The sequence below is a fragment of the Nymphaea colorata genome, chromosome 7, assembly GCF_008831285.2.
Source record: "Nymphaea colorata isolate Beijing-Zhang1983 chromosome 7, ASM883128v2, whole genome shotgun sequence".
In the NCBI taxonomy this organism is placed as follows: Eukaryota; Viridiplantae; Streptophyta; class Magnoliopsida; order Nymphaeales; family Nymphaeaceae; genus Nymphaea; species Nymphaea colorata.
In genome coordinates, this window is record NC_045144.1 from 11,027,706 (window position 1) to 11,042,192 (window position 14,487).

Sequence of the window (14,487 nt, forward strand, 5' to 3'; positions counted from 1 at the left end):
GATAAGGAGATATAACCTCACTTTGTCACTCGACAAATTGCTGATACATTTATTAAAACTCACAAAAAGACAGATTTTAGTGTCTTAAAGACAAGTTGTACATGGTTCAAATCCATGTTACTACTTGAGGGCAAGTGTTAGAAGTGTGATACTTTTGGGTCTAGATCGGGTCCTCATTAGACACACCCAATATCTTTTACATTGTACGTTAAACATGTTGTTTCAAATAGCCATTATAATCAATGACATCTTCCTAATGATGGACATTGGGGTATCCACCCTAAGTATAATTAATCAATAACCCACCTCCATTGAACTTCGGACTTGCGGTTTTCTCAGCTCCATTTTCTTCTCTTATTTTTTGCGGTGAACAGTATTAGAGTTTCTCACAGAAACCTCAACTGATCTTTCAAACACGGATTTTGCTTGAAGCTTTTTACAGAAAGGCGGCTGTAAGCAAAATTTAGTGAGCTTCACTCTAGACAAGACCGCCTTTGGAAAAGTTCACTCTAGACAAGACCGCCTTTGGAAAAGGAATTGAATGGGAGCTAACAAGCACTTTTACTTCTTTCAGACGTTCAAAAGAAAACACCAACATAAGCCTTCATAAATTAGCTGTCAAATCCGTTGGGCGTACCTTTCCAACCTTGAGTTCCAGACACCTATAAACATAGTCCTTGTGTGGTTATACTGGAATTATCACGAAGGTAGGCAGCTTTGCCTGAAAGGTCAGTCAGTCAAATGTTATTCAGCCTTCTGTTTACCTGCTGAAACCAGGCTTTCATAGGATTGCGCATGTTGGCCCACTATGTACCTACAAGATTTCTAGCAGACGCAAGATGTTTCATTGGCAATTCTCAGGCCCAGTTTCCATTGAATAGCATTTGGTAAAAAAAATTACTTGTAACAGATGTACATCTTTTTCCCCTTTGGTCAATTTTCCTGGTATGGTGATACTTTTACAACAAAAACAAGGGAAAAAAATGAAAGGTCCTATTTCATATAATCCCAATTGACAGATTACCTGATTTCCCTTCACAATTTGCTATTGACGAGGGAAACAGGCTCATTCAGAAGCATTCATCAATTGGTAACTCGCTTGCTGCTGAACATTTAATCTAAAAGCAAAAGCCAAAGCTAGTACAACTGAAATGAGAGGGAGAGAGAGACAGCAAGAGAGAGAGAGAATCAATCATCCTTCCATCTCTTCAGCATCTTGGCAGCCCAACGTCGAACTCGTCGCTTTAAAGTGAAACCAACAAAAACACCAATGATAAAGCTGAGAGCACAAGCCTTCGAGCAAGTTGCCAACGACACAGTTTTCCTGTAAAGAAGAAATACATCGGAAGTCACAAGATTTGCCTTGCAAATGGATTTGGTCAATGGAGGGGCACAACAGCAAAAAGCTGGGAGAATACATTAATGGTGTCTTCTGCTCATTAGCAATGATTAAGAAAGAGTGAATTCAAACAATAAAAGTAAGAAAACATAGTGGCAGATACATTCACATAAAATACTATACAAAGTGTTCCTAAGGATGCATTTTCCTCCAGAAAGGGGTTCAGATGCAAGGGAAACCCAAATTCCAATTGATAACAAAAGAATTGAAGCTTCAGGTATAGACATGCCACCTCATGCTACATTAAGATGTACAAGGCAAAACAGCAGGCTTTCTAAAGAGGCAGAATCCCAAAGCACGGACAGGTCACAGACATCTGGCAAAATGCTTATCCATAGCTTCATAAAAAAATTACAATCAACATGTTCAAGTGGGGAAAAATCAAAACAAAAAAGGATATCCTCATGGACCAACCAACCACAACACAGTTAAAATGCAACAAATTGTCTCAAGCAGAGCCACTGGTGCTAGGGAAAAAATGACTGTAAAATATTTGTACTAGACTTGCCAAATACTTCCTTTATCGTGTTAAAATACAATACATTAAAGGGATTCTCAATAGACACCACAGCGATCAAAACTATACGACATCACCACGAGAAAATTAAAGAAGTCACCAATGTGACCATATACACGAAAAATGTACAACCACTGTTCAGATTTCGGCATATTCAGAAGCAACTGCTCAACCTTTACAAAGCTTATCTCTAGCCACCTAAATTTTGCGCGGCAAATTCTCAAGCAGCCGCTCTAACTCACCACCATTAAGATAACCTACATGACCAGCCAAACCCATGATTAACTGGTGTAACTTTACCATAGTTCCCCACCCAATGGAATAATCCAGGACTCTCTCATCTCCCAGACGCTCCTCATACTATTTTGGGACCAAGAAGACTAACAATGGCAGTGTAACTACATTCTTGCTTTGGAGCTTATCAGCCTGGGTCACACATTTTGATACATATGCATCCATAGCAGCCAAATATGAGTATAGAGATGGGACCATGCATGAAATACTGGTATGCAAATGCAAGGGCATGAAAGACATCATGTATGTTTTCATGTTTTAAAATTTAAGTGTTACAACAAGATACTAATACATTTCATCTCTCAAAATTTAACTGTTATTACAAGACACAAATACATTTAAAAGTTCCTCAAAATCACATCTCATAATTAACCATACTAAAAGATTTGTATGGATTCCCAGAATGGGCACATGCAAAATTGTAAAGAAGTTAAACAGTTGCTATCCTTTTGAAACAATATCCTCCATTTGAGTTGCTAGCGTTCGTAGTCATCAACTTAACGTGATTTGATGGCAACATGACCTGATGGTTGAGAAGAGGGCACACACATGTTCATAGATGAGCTAGATTGCAGCGACAGATCTAACTTTATGGATGAGCTTGAACAACCCAAACCTATGGGTGTGAAAAGAAAATAGCCAAAATTGAATGCACATATTGGATTTTACAACTCCTAAATTTAATCAATCTAAAACTCATTGATGTTTTAAACCATCATAAACTTCAATACCTGCACTGTTAGAATGCATCTTTTTCTCACCCCTATAGATTTGGGTCTTTTGAGTTCATCCCTGAAGACAAAAAGAATTGACCAAAATGCGGCCAAATGGCTATATATATATATATATATATATATATATATATAGATATATATATATATATATATATATAGATATATATATATATATAGATATATATATATATATATATATATAGATATATATAGACACAGAGAGAGAGAGAGGGAGAGGAAAGTTCGTATATCTGACAACACTTCGGTCAGGGGCAAAAACCAAACCTTCTAAATTCTTGTCAAAAATCATTTTAAACAAAATATGAACATCCTACTACGTTTGTAAATGCCTAATTCAACATAAAACATGTTTTCATTCAATTGTTTTTAAGAAAAACACTTATTTTTCTACTATCAAAACTTTGGTGTCATAAGAGCTGTTTTTTTTTTTATTACTAGAAAAACATGTTAAAGTCAAAAAATGACTGAATTAGTGTACGATTCTCACAAAAACATTACTAAGATTAAGATCTACCTAAGGGTTAGATTATACAAAGAAAATACTTTAGCAATCAATTTTTAGTGGTCTGGTTTTTGTCCCTGACCTAATGATCTCGGATCTACCATATATATATATATATATATATATATATAGAGAGAGAGAGAGAGAGGAATTGGTAAAAGCCAGACCCTTTAATTTTTTGGTAAAAAAAATAAAAATAAAACATAAACATCCTAATATATTTATAAAAACTATTTTGATATGAAACATGCTTTGAATCATGTTGTTTTTATGAAAAACGTTGATTTTCTATTAAATGTTGATGCTATGGGAGCCATTTATTTTTGCTTCTCATAAAAACACTATTAAAACCTAATCAACTTAATATATATTTTGCATCAACTTATCCTTAAGATCATATTGGTAAGGTTAGACTTAAAAAAAAAGACACTTTAAATATCATATTTAGAGGGTCTGGTTTTTGTCTCTGATCTATTCATCTGGTTTCTACCAGTCACTCATATATATATATAGTGATATTTTTGATAATTTCTTGATAAGAACATTTTATTTCTTTTTGGTGATAAAATCATGATATTTACAAAACATCACCAATCTTTGTGGCTATAAGATGTGTTTGTGCACATCCGTGTATGCGTGTAAGTTGCATGTGTGAGATCCTAACTTCTACAACCTTAACTCACTGGTCTCAGTAAGTTGCATGTGTGAGATCCTAACTTCTACAATCCTAGCAACCTTAACTCACTGGTCTCAGTGTATGTGCATACTCGTACGCATGAAATCTTAAATTCTATAATCTTGACAATTTTAGCTGATTGATTTATCTTTCTCCTCATTCAATGTTTTTATGTTACATAAAATATAGAGATAGTTACACGTTTTGGATTGCATCCAATTTCTGATCTTATTGTACACCAGCTTATATGTACATATATAGATCCAGCGTATAAAATATTGCCAGAACAAGACCAGAAAATGTTTATAAACTGATGTATTAATAAAATGGGAAAAGGCAAATATGCACATGCATATAGATTGAAAATGATTCTGTGAGCTGGTGTATTCATAAAATGTGGAAAACAAACAAACAACTTTTTCTCAGGGCATACACACACAGATATAAAAATAAACAAAGAACTATACATGTGTATGTGTACTAAAGAAATATGAAAAATATGCCCATTAACTGTGAGTCACTCAACCAATTTGATTGGATGATTCAAATGTGCTTTTCAAAGTAAAAGATTTGGCTGTCCAAAATTGGTTGTCTGTGGCTGTTCACATTCTTTTATTTCAGAGACTTAACCATTTGGAGACACCTACAATGTCCGAAAACATATCAATGAAAAAGCAACAAGAATTTTTGGATGTACAAATTGGATTTATGTACACGAAACACCAAAGACTTAATTTATCAACTCTTATAAAATCCAAGCAAACCATCAGTTTTTTTACTTACGTCAGAAGACTTAATAGTTTTAGACTTTCTGCATCCATTTATGCAGTTGAATTTAGGAAGAATGACCAGAAAGTGGCTGCAAACAAATGTGGTTGCTAAGGTTCACACTGCTGGGGAAATTACCATTAGACAAGCAAATATGTGGATGCCAAATCCAAGGCTCATATATATATATATATATAGCTGTTTACTTCACTTATGAACTCGGATGACCCAAACGTATACAGCTCGAAAAAAAGCCAAAATCCTAGATTGAGTTTTATAAGGTTTTAAAATCAATGGTTTTAAATGTATTGTAAATTGGGGTGATAATATCCAATCAGAGGATCAAATTTCAGCTTTCTTCCCAAAACCCATATATTCAAGCCATCCAAACTCATCCATGAAGTTCGATTGCAAACTCTGACCAGAATCTAATGGAATTGGTCAAAAGCACAAAGTATTGATTGATCAAATCCATGATTTCTTTGAAAATCATTTTTTTTTATTTGGACATCTGAAACACCTTTGTCTCTCTCATTATTAAATGTTCACATTATGTAATGCGTGGTGTTAAATATGAGTACATGTGTGCACTGGTTTCAACCATCTGATCATGTCAATTGTTACTACCAAACTCAAATGGAAGATGTCAAGTAAATAACGTAACTGCTACTCAACTCATTAATCAGCAATTTTGCATGTGGCTATTTGTTAGTTGGTCAATCATATTAATCGTTAATGTCTGCATACAAGTCCTCATACTTAGCACTGATCATATTCCAGAAACCTTCAAGGTTTGCATCATGCATTCACAACCATCTGATCAATTGGTCAAATCGTTAACACAATCTGAAAGATGTGATTCCTACAGTTTATTTAATAAACACAAAGTTTTGAATCACATTATTTGCACAACAAAGGAGATCAAAGGGTCCATGACCTAACAAAACTTGATGTGTTAAAAAAAAAATTATTTTCAAGAAAATGATCAAAAGCATGATTTTCAATAAGAAAACCATATCCATACCATTAGATTTAGTGAAATAATTATATTTTAGCCTAGGCAGATAAGGCCAAACTAAAACTAGAGGGACACCATTCAATTTCTATATATACCAAAATTTTTCCTGCCTTAAGCCATCCAGTTAAATGATTGACTTATCAAAACAACTTGATAGATAGATAGGTGATTTAGAAAACACTAAGTTTTGAATAGCATTATTCCTATGTCACATGGGTATGGGTGTGGGTAGAGTGAACATGATACGAGTTGAGCCTGAGTTTAGCCAGCTCGAGCTCGGCTCGACTAATGAAACCTCGAGCTCGAGCTCGAGAATAGCTCGACAGAAGCAGCTCTAGCTCGACTCGGCAGTTACATGTTGAGCTCGAGCTCGACTCGATTAAGGGTCGACAAACTCGTTTGAATATATGGACTATTACTTTGCTATAAATCGAGCTTGACTCAATTAAGGCTTGACAAACTTGAATGAGCTTTTGTAAAATTTAGATAAGTAATTAACGTCAATATACCGGTTTTTTAATTAAAAAAATGAGTCGGATATTTAAAAAATCGCTACACATCATTTTCGAGCCAAGTCGAGCTTTAACAGTTCGAGTTCAGTCTAACTCGATTATTTGAACAAGTCGACTCATGAACTTGAGCTCGGCTTGAACTCGTTCACGAGCCGAGCTTTAATGAGCCGAGTTCGAGCTCGACTCGTTGCTCACCTCTAGGTGTGGGTGCGGGTACAGGTGCGGCCGTGCGGGTACAGCTGGTTGTACCCGTACATATACATACATATATATATATATATATATATATATATATATACAAACACACACAAAATATGAAAAAATACATTCATTAAGATTACAATCCAATACAATGCATATAATTATATTGTAATGTATTGAACATATAAATTCTATGTTGTATATTGAACATATAAGTATAGATACAGCAATATATAACAACATGTATGCAGTTGCAGTCACGAAAGTGGAAAAGAGAACACGACAGTTGTAATGTGTTGTAGAATGGAAGGACTTAAATCATTGGCCAATGAAAAGTGGGAAAAGAAGCAAGGAAAAAATGACATGAAAGATGGAGATGAAGATGATGCGGGGACAAGGTAAAGGAGAGGAGCAGTTGGCTAAAAAAGGAAGTCAAAGAGGAGTCGGTCACTGAAAAAAGGTACCAAAAAATGGATGAAAAGGAGTTAGTCAGCGCTGACCGTGTCCAGAAAAGGTCGGATACGACCTTGGTACATTGACCATACCCGACACCACCAGGCACCGTGACGAAGGCATGTCTATACCCACACCCGTGTCTAGGCAAGTCGACACCGATACTTCAGGTGCACAGGCACACCCGTGTATCAGAGCATTATTCTATAGTGCAAAAGGGAAAATCAATGCCACAGAAATCAATAGTTGAAAACACATCAAAGCTTGAAGGTCAGAAAATGATAATTTGATTTCTTCAAATATAACCAAAAAACATGATTTTAACAAAAAGAAATGAGCTAAACCTAGCCATGCCATGAATTCGTAAAGTTGAATTTTAGTCTAAGCCACACCAAAACCTCAGAAACAACAAATTCTACTTAGAATGCTTGCAAGTTGCAACACATCTTTTTTACCCTAGAAAAGGTCGTTCCACTCATAACATTCTACAAAGGAAAAAGTGAGTGGTGGCTTTAGTGGGTATCAATTTCAAGAGTTCACTGTAACAGATATCACTCCTGATTTTTTGTCAGCAAAACTTTTCTCTGCATTAACAAGGACATTTATTTTCTCAATAAAATCTCAAAAAATGTGCAAAATTCAAAGCATCTAAAAATAGAGAAGAAAATAATACAAAACAATATGAACGCTTTGAGTTTCTCTTGGCAGTTTCATCAAAATATTGCAATTTTTCTGTTTTTCCATTTTCCTTATTTTCCTATTTTTTGCATCTTTTTGAAAAAAAAATCTGGTATTTGTAGTGATATATATCTATATCGATATTCTCTCTCTCTCTCTATATATATATAGCACACACACATAAATAAATATATATATATATATATGTATATATATATATATATATAAAGCAAAAAAGTATTGCCATTTTTAACGTGATATCATTGTATTTTGTTGGTTTCTAATATCTGCAATTTTTTATGGCATTTTCTAAAAAGCTTCAAAACACATGCTCTTGTTGCCACTTAAAATGAACATGATGGCAAAAGACTAAAAATTTAAGGTAAACCTGAATCTGAAAGTTAATTTTAAATGGTCAAAAGCGGCAAACTGGAAAGAAGGGAAAAAGAAAAGAGCATTTAGTGCTGGGTACTTGAGAAAGAATGATTCAGTTCCCTTTGAGGAAAACCTGCAATTAAAATCTGGGGAGGGGAAAATGGTGATTGTGATACTGAGTCCCTTTGGCTGACAAAAAGGAAGAAGATAAAAAGAGAAAAGAGGAAAAATGAAGAAAGAAGAAGAAGAAGAAGGCAGAACAGCATGAATAAAGAAGAAAGGAATAACTGCATAAGCAGGAGAAAGAATAGAAAAAGACAAGAAGAAGGAAACATGAATGTTGAGAGGGAGAGAGAAGAGAGAGGGCCGAATATGCAGAGTTCCTAAGATCAGGTTATATATATTACATATATACGTGTGTTTGTGTTTGTGTGTGTGTGTGTGCTTATCATAATCTAATCGTGCTCTCTCTCCCTATATTTTTGTTGTGTCTATATCAATGTTGTAAAAGGCGATAACGCGAGGCGAGGCGAGACGTTAATTGAAGTGTAAGCTTCACGGACAAATTTGTGAATTATATAATATTTATAGAAATAACAACAAAACTGAAAAAAGTGACTACAATACTAAACAAATCAAAAAAGTGACTACAATAAAAAGTGCTTGCACAATTGGCACATAGCATCACCTGTCATAAACAGTTAAATGTCATAGAGAGAGAAACAAAATAGAATGTATATAGAAAACAAATCCAAACAACTTGGGTCTCAAAAGAAGTATAATATAAAGATAAAAGGGAGATTCTTCGGTGCATGGCTTGTTGTCTTGCTCATGTTTAGTAATTTAATGATGTTTTTAGTGAACATTGTAGTTAATTACCTTTTCAAGTCACCATTATGTGTTCAATATAATTCTTTAGATATAGGGTAATAAAAAATAGTACTTATATAATAATAAAAAAAGTAATTTTTAACTGTTTTTATCAGCAGAGATGCTTCTTAAAATGCATATATAACTTGTCAAACGGAAAGACGTTTTCTAAAAGTGTGGATTAAGTTTATAAATGATAGTAAGCAACTCATGCAAAGTCAAAACGAATATTCGCCCCCTAAGAATACTCAACATGATTGCAATGGTGGGTAGATTGCCTCAAGCATGAAACGAGATCGAGGTCGCATTGAGGCTCAGCCTTGATGGTGTTCTTCTCAGGTTCCGCCTCTGTCAAAGTCACCCGAACTAGGAAAATTTTAGAAATTTAGGAAAACCTCCAAAAATCCTGAAAATCGGTCCACAGCTTGAGCACGAGGAGGGGATTGGACGCCCCAAGTTTCAGCTCAATCCGATCAACCAAGGAGAATCGGGCCCCGTTTGAAGTTTGTTGTCGCCTGCAACTTCTGTTTTCAGAGCTCCACCGCCCAATTCCACAGAAATGCCTCTTCCATGACAGATTCAGCTCCGAATCGATGAAATCCAACAATGAAATCACTTGCAATCAACAGATAATCAATTTAGACACAAAACCAAGTAGATAGTTCACCGGATTTCATGACAATCCCAATAATCTAACAAATATTGAGTCGCAGCCGCCACTGGCGGAGTCCATCACTGAAGCACCGCCGATTTCCACCGATTTCCGGCCGTTGCCTCCAGCTCCGCCGTCTGTGCTCCGATCAACCTCAAATTTAGTGGAGATGTTCGCCGGGATGTTGCGGATCTAACCCCACCAAAAGCCCCTTGATCTGACCGTCCGATCACTGGAAAAGTCACCGGAATCAGAGACTGGTCTGCCGTAAAACAGAACAGCGCCTGATACTACTTCTACAGCTCGAATCCAGCTCAATCCGACTCCGATCTTCACAATTCTCGCTCCAACGAAAGATAAATCCAAGGAGAATCGATCAGAACCAAAACCCCCAAAAATGATCACCGATTGGGTCTCCAATCAAAGCTCGGTGTCAAAACCCCCAAAAATGATCACAGAATTTGTAATTTGTCCTTGAGGCGTGCTACATATGGAGGTGTACGCCTCTACCAAATGAGGCGCATGCTTCAAGGATGTGTGCGCCTCACTGCCTTGCCTCAAGGCGTTTTTTGTAAAAAACGCTCTGAGTCGTGTATTTTGAGTGTGAAGCATATGCTTCTTATAACATTGGTCTATACACACACACACACAAATACACACACATAAACAACAACCATTAGTTGTCCAAAACTAGTCATCAACTAGCACGTGATTAGTCACTGACTTTAGGGCCAAACTGGGTTTGTCCTAAATACTTGTTGGTTGACAACCAACTGGACTGACTAGCCCACTAACTAGTTGGAATTCTAGTAGCAGTTTTTACAAGTGTTATTTGCTGAAACATAAACCTTACCTTTGTATTGTTTTGCAAATTAGCCTCTATCTTTTGCTAGTTCATAGTGGTCCTTTGAAGAAAGGTGTTAAAGGAAACCATAGCTAGTGGAGTATTTTCACAACCTAGTGAAAGAATTCACGTCATTGTCTGCTCCAGTTTCCTAATGAGCATTTATATTTAGAGTGAAGTTTATGGTATCGGTTTGAAAGAATGAAATTATCATTAATGAATTTGGTGAATATCTTGTAGTAAGAATAAAGATAAGCTGAAAGTGAAAGGATAATGGTGTACCCAATCATTTCTTAAGCTGGGCGCTAAAATCCTCCAGTGATATTAGAGAGAGCCAGAAATACCAGACCTTAAAGTAACCATCTAATTTACAAAACAACATGATACTGATGTAGGCAGAACTAAAAGAGATTGAGACCGAGGTCCCTCTTAATCTTAGCTACACGGTGCCCTCCTTTACTTAAATCTAGTTCTACTACTTTTACTACAAGTATGATCAGGAAACTAATCCGTCCAGGGCCATATCAAATGTCAGATTTTTAACACAGAGACCGTATTGCTGGATTCATTTGAACTGATTAGAGGCATTTATTCCGTCTTTAACATTGAAATCAAATTATTCAATTTCTTCTATTAGAATAAAATCTTAAACGATTTTCATACAGAGTTCTCTCAAATAATTCGTCGAAAAGTTTTTAGGCACAGAGTAACACATTTTTCCTCAACTGGAGAGGGACACGCTCCCTTTCTTTCCCAATCCAGGAGAGTTCAACAAACGACAGACTCCAACTCGTCTCTTGATGTTTCCCGTAACGACACACGTTTGAGATGTCATTAGAGCACATTTTCTCACATTCATTTTTACATATGCTAAAACTGAAAGAACCCCCACTATTTGCAAATAACTCCCCCCCAGACATAGCGAAAATCCAACCAGCACAAATCTTGCAGAAAGGGCGAAAAAAAAAAAACCAAAATTCAAAGTTAATAGACAATGAAAGAAAGAAGATGAAATACAACAAGAGAGATTCTATATACCCCGATGGTGAGCGCGCGACAACGTAGGAGCCGCCCGAAGAGTAGCTCGGCTGGGAGATGGAGGCATTTTCCGGCACCAGAGCTCGTAATCCTACCCGGAATTTGTCCATCGAAAGAGAGAGAGAAAGCGATATTTCGTTTTTTAAAAGTTATTCACGAGTAAACTGAAGCAATGATTTCAACGCGGGAGCTGGGAAGGGCCAGGAAACACCAAAGAGAGAACAAGAATAAAACAGAAAAGAATAGAAAAGAAACACATTGGAGTTCGGACTCTAATTTCTATCAATATAAATCCATTTAATCGCATATAGCGGTTGCACCTCAAAGCGGCTTCGGATCGGCGTCCGGACCAGCTTCGGACTTCGATGCTCAACTTCAGCAGATCACTTTTAAAAGCCATTTTAGCTTGTGTTTGGATGACCTGGCCATAATTTATCATAACATAGTTTTTTAGCTAGTTTTTGAAAAAATGGATTATGTGTGTGAATGACAACACAAAACGATGTTTTATGTGAATTACTTAAAAAAATAGTTTCTTTAAAATTGATTCTTCACAAACTCAGTTTTGATGTCATCCAAAGACAACTTCGGCACTGTTTCAAGTAGGTCAGCTTGTGTAGCATTCTTCCTCCATAAAGAGTGAGTTGCGAATAATTGATCATGTCTCAACACATTCATTTTGTGCTCCACAGAGTGTTGACATTAAACATATTTATGATCGACCTGTTTTGCCTTAGCGGAGAAGTCAAGAAACCAATCACTACATTGGTAGAAGGTTGATGTTGACCTGCATTTGGCGAAAAGAAAAAATGAGACATCAAACTGTCTTCCCTTTTGTTAGTATGCACAATGACACAAGAAATGAAACCACACGAGCAATATGAAGTCATGAGAGCATATATATTTCAGTCAGTAGATCTATAATGGCGTTGTGCTTTTGTTGAAAAATTGTGTGCAATTTACAATAGCATATTGTTATCGCATATATATAACTTCGTTAAGATGGTTAAACATTTGAATATATCATACAACCTTTCCGCATACAAACTCGCTTCATTATAGACACGATAAGAAGAATCTATGGTATGTTAAGCCATTTCAGGTGATAATTATGCACCAAAACAAATCTTCTCACATGTTTTCACCAACTATAAACCAAACCGCACTACCATTTGCGATCTTGGAAGCAAATTGCACATTCAAGGAAAACTTCTTTTTTTTGTGTGTATTAACTCAAACAAAGTCCCATCATTGCATGAAACTAAATTGGCCATCTAGTTTTGCCTAAAGAACCTATTTGTACCATGTACATGACTAGATCAATCAAACTAAGTCGCCCATTCTTTTTGACCAGCTACAAATAAAATTGTGCATTAAATCTAAATTTTCTATCAGCTTTCTTAAAAATTGAATCATTAGCTGAAACTAAATCGCCTCTCTTCACTAATGAAGCTATATCACCTAGTTACATGAAACTAAATCACAAATTTCTTTTTGCCAGGTGCTTTGAACTAAATGGGATCATCAACCTAAATTGCCCATTTATTTTCACCTAAAAATTAATGAAACTTACTTGCATGGTTCTATAATACTAATTTGCCCATATCTTTTCTTTGTTAATTGTTACTTGAAACTAAATCACTGATATTTTTTTGCTATCTACTTTCAAATTAAGTCATGCTAATAATCTAAGCCACCCATTATCCTATGTAAATTAATGAAACTCAATCATCGAGCTCCATAAAACTAAATCACCCATATGTTTTCTCAAATTTGAATTGCCAGTCTCTTTTTTGCCATCTACTTTCAACAATCTAATTTTCAAAGTATTTTTCCTTTCTCACATAGTCATACCAATTCAATATCACCAATGCCACAATGCACGTCTATGCCTGGGAAGCTGCTTGATTGAATTATGTTTGACCTCAAATAGAATAAAAAATTCTTATAACTAATTCTCATTGTGAGGCGTTGAACATGAACAGATTTTTCATTATAACAATTCTTCTTGTCAATAAATCTCGCTGTCATTTATTTTAACATTTTGATTGTGTCTACAAACCAAAACAACCTACGTCACTCTTTATCTAAATCGTCTTTTTCCTCCCCTAATCTAAAAGTGACATTAGAAATAAATTGCTTATCTACTTTAAATTACATTCAATGAATTTAAATTTCATGCTTGCTCACTAATTCACTCATTTGTTTTGCCACTTATTACTACCCATTGGCTTCATCGTTGACATAAATCACCCATCTACTTTAAAATTTCCATCAGCTAAATATGATATAGAAACTAAATTATCATCCACATGGTTGAAACCCAAATTGTTAACTTCCATTATTATTTACAATTAATGCTCCTTCATGCTCTTAATATGAAATCACACACTTGCTTATGTCTTGGTTGATCTTTGTCGAACTAATTCTCTCATTATTTCACTACTAAACTAAATTTCCTATTTGCTTTGGCTAACCTAAATTGCTTCATTGACATAAATCGACTTTCTACTTTAAACAACCTTATCTACTAAATTTGCTATGTAAAACCAAATTGTCCGTCTAATTTCCCCATATATAGTGGAGTTGTAAATTATTAAATCATATTAAGGTAGTTGACACGCAACTCACTTTTGCATGTTCTTATTAAATCATCCTCTTCTTTATATGGGCCTTAGTTAACATTTGCTGAACTAATTCATCCATAGTTTCACCACTAAGCTAAATAAGCCATTTGTTTGCCACTACCTAAATTGCTCTATAAACCAAATCCCCATAAGCTTTTGCCATCCACAAAATTTAGCCATAAACTATTCTGTACATTTAAAGGCAATAGATTGCATGCAAATTGTCATGCGAAATTTCGAGAATTCATGTAAATTTCATAAAAAATGAAATTATTTATATTCCATCATATTGTTATGTACATATCATT

At 35.4% G+C, this 14,487-nt stretch overlaps 1 protein-coding gene across 1 annotated transcript; it reads right to left on the bottom strand.

The window, feature by feature from the left end:
- Nucleotides 1-976: 976 nt before the first annotated feature.
- On the bottom strand, nucleotides 977-11,810 carry LOC116257326 (uncharacterized). Its single transcript, XM_031633941.2, has 2 exons — nucleotides 11,553-11,810; nucleotides 977-1,324 (listed from the first exon to the last, which is right to left on the bottom strand). Exons 1-2 carry the CDS (start codon nucleotides 11,660-11,662, stop codon nucleotides 1,189-1,191), a joined length of 246 nt encoding a protein of 81 aa, XP_031489801.1. The 5' UTR covers nucleotides 11,663-11,810; the 3' UTR covers nucleotides 977-1,188.
- Between the last annotated feature and the right edge of the window lie 2,677 nt (nucleotides 11,811-14,487).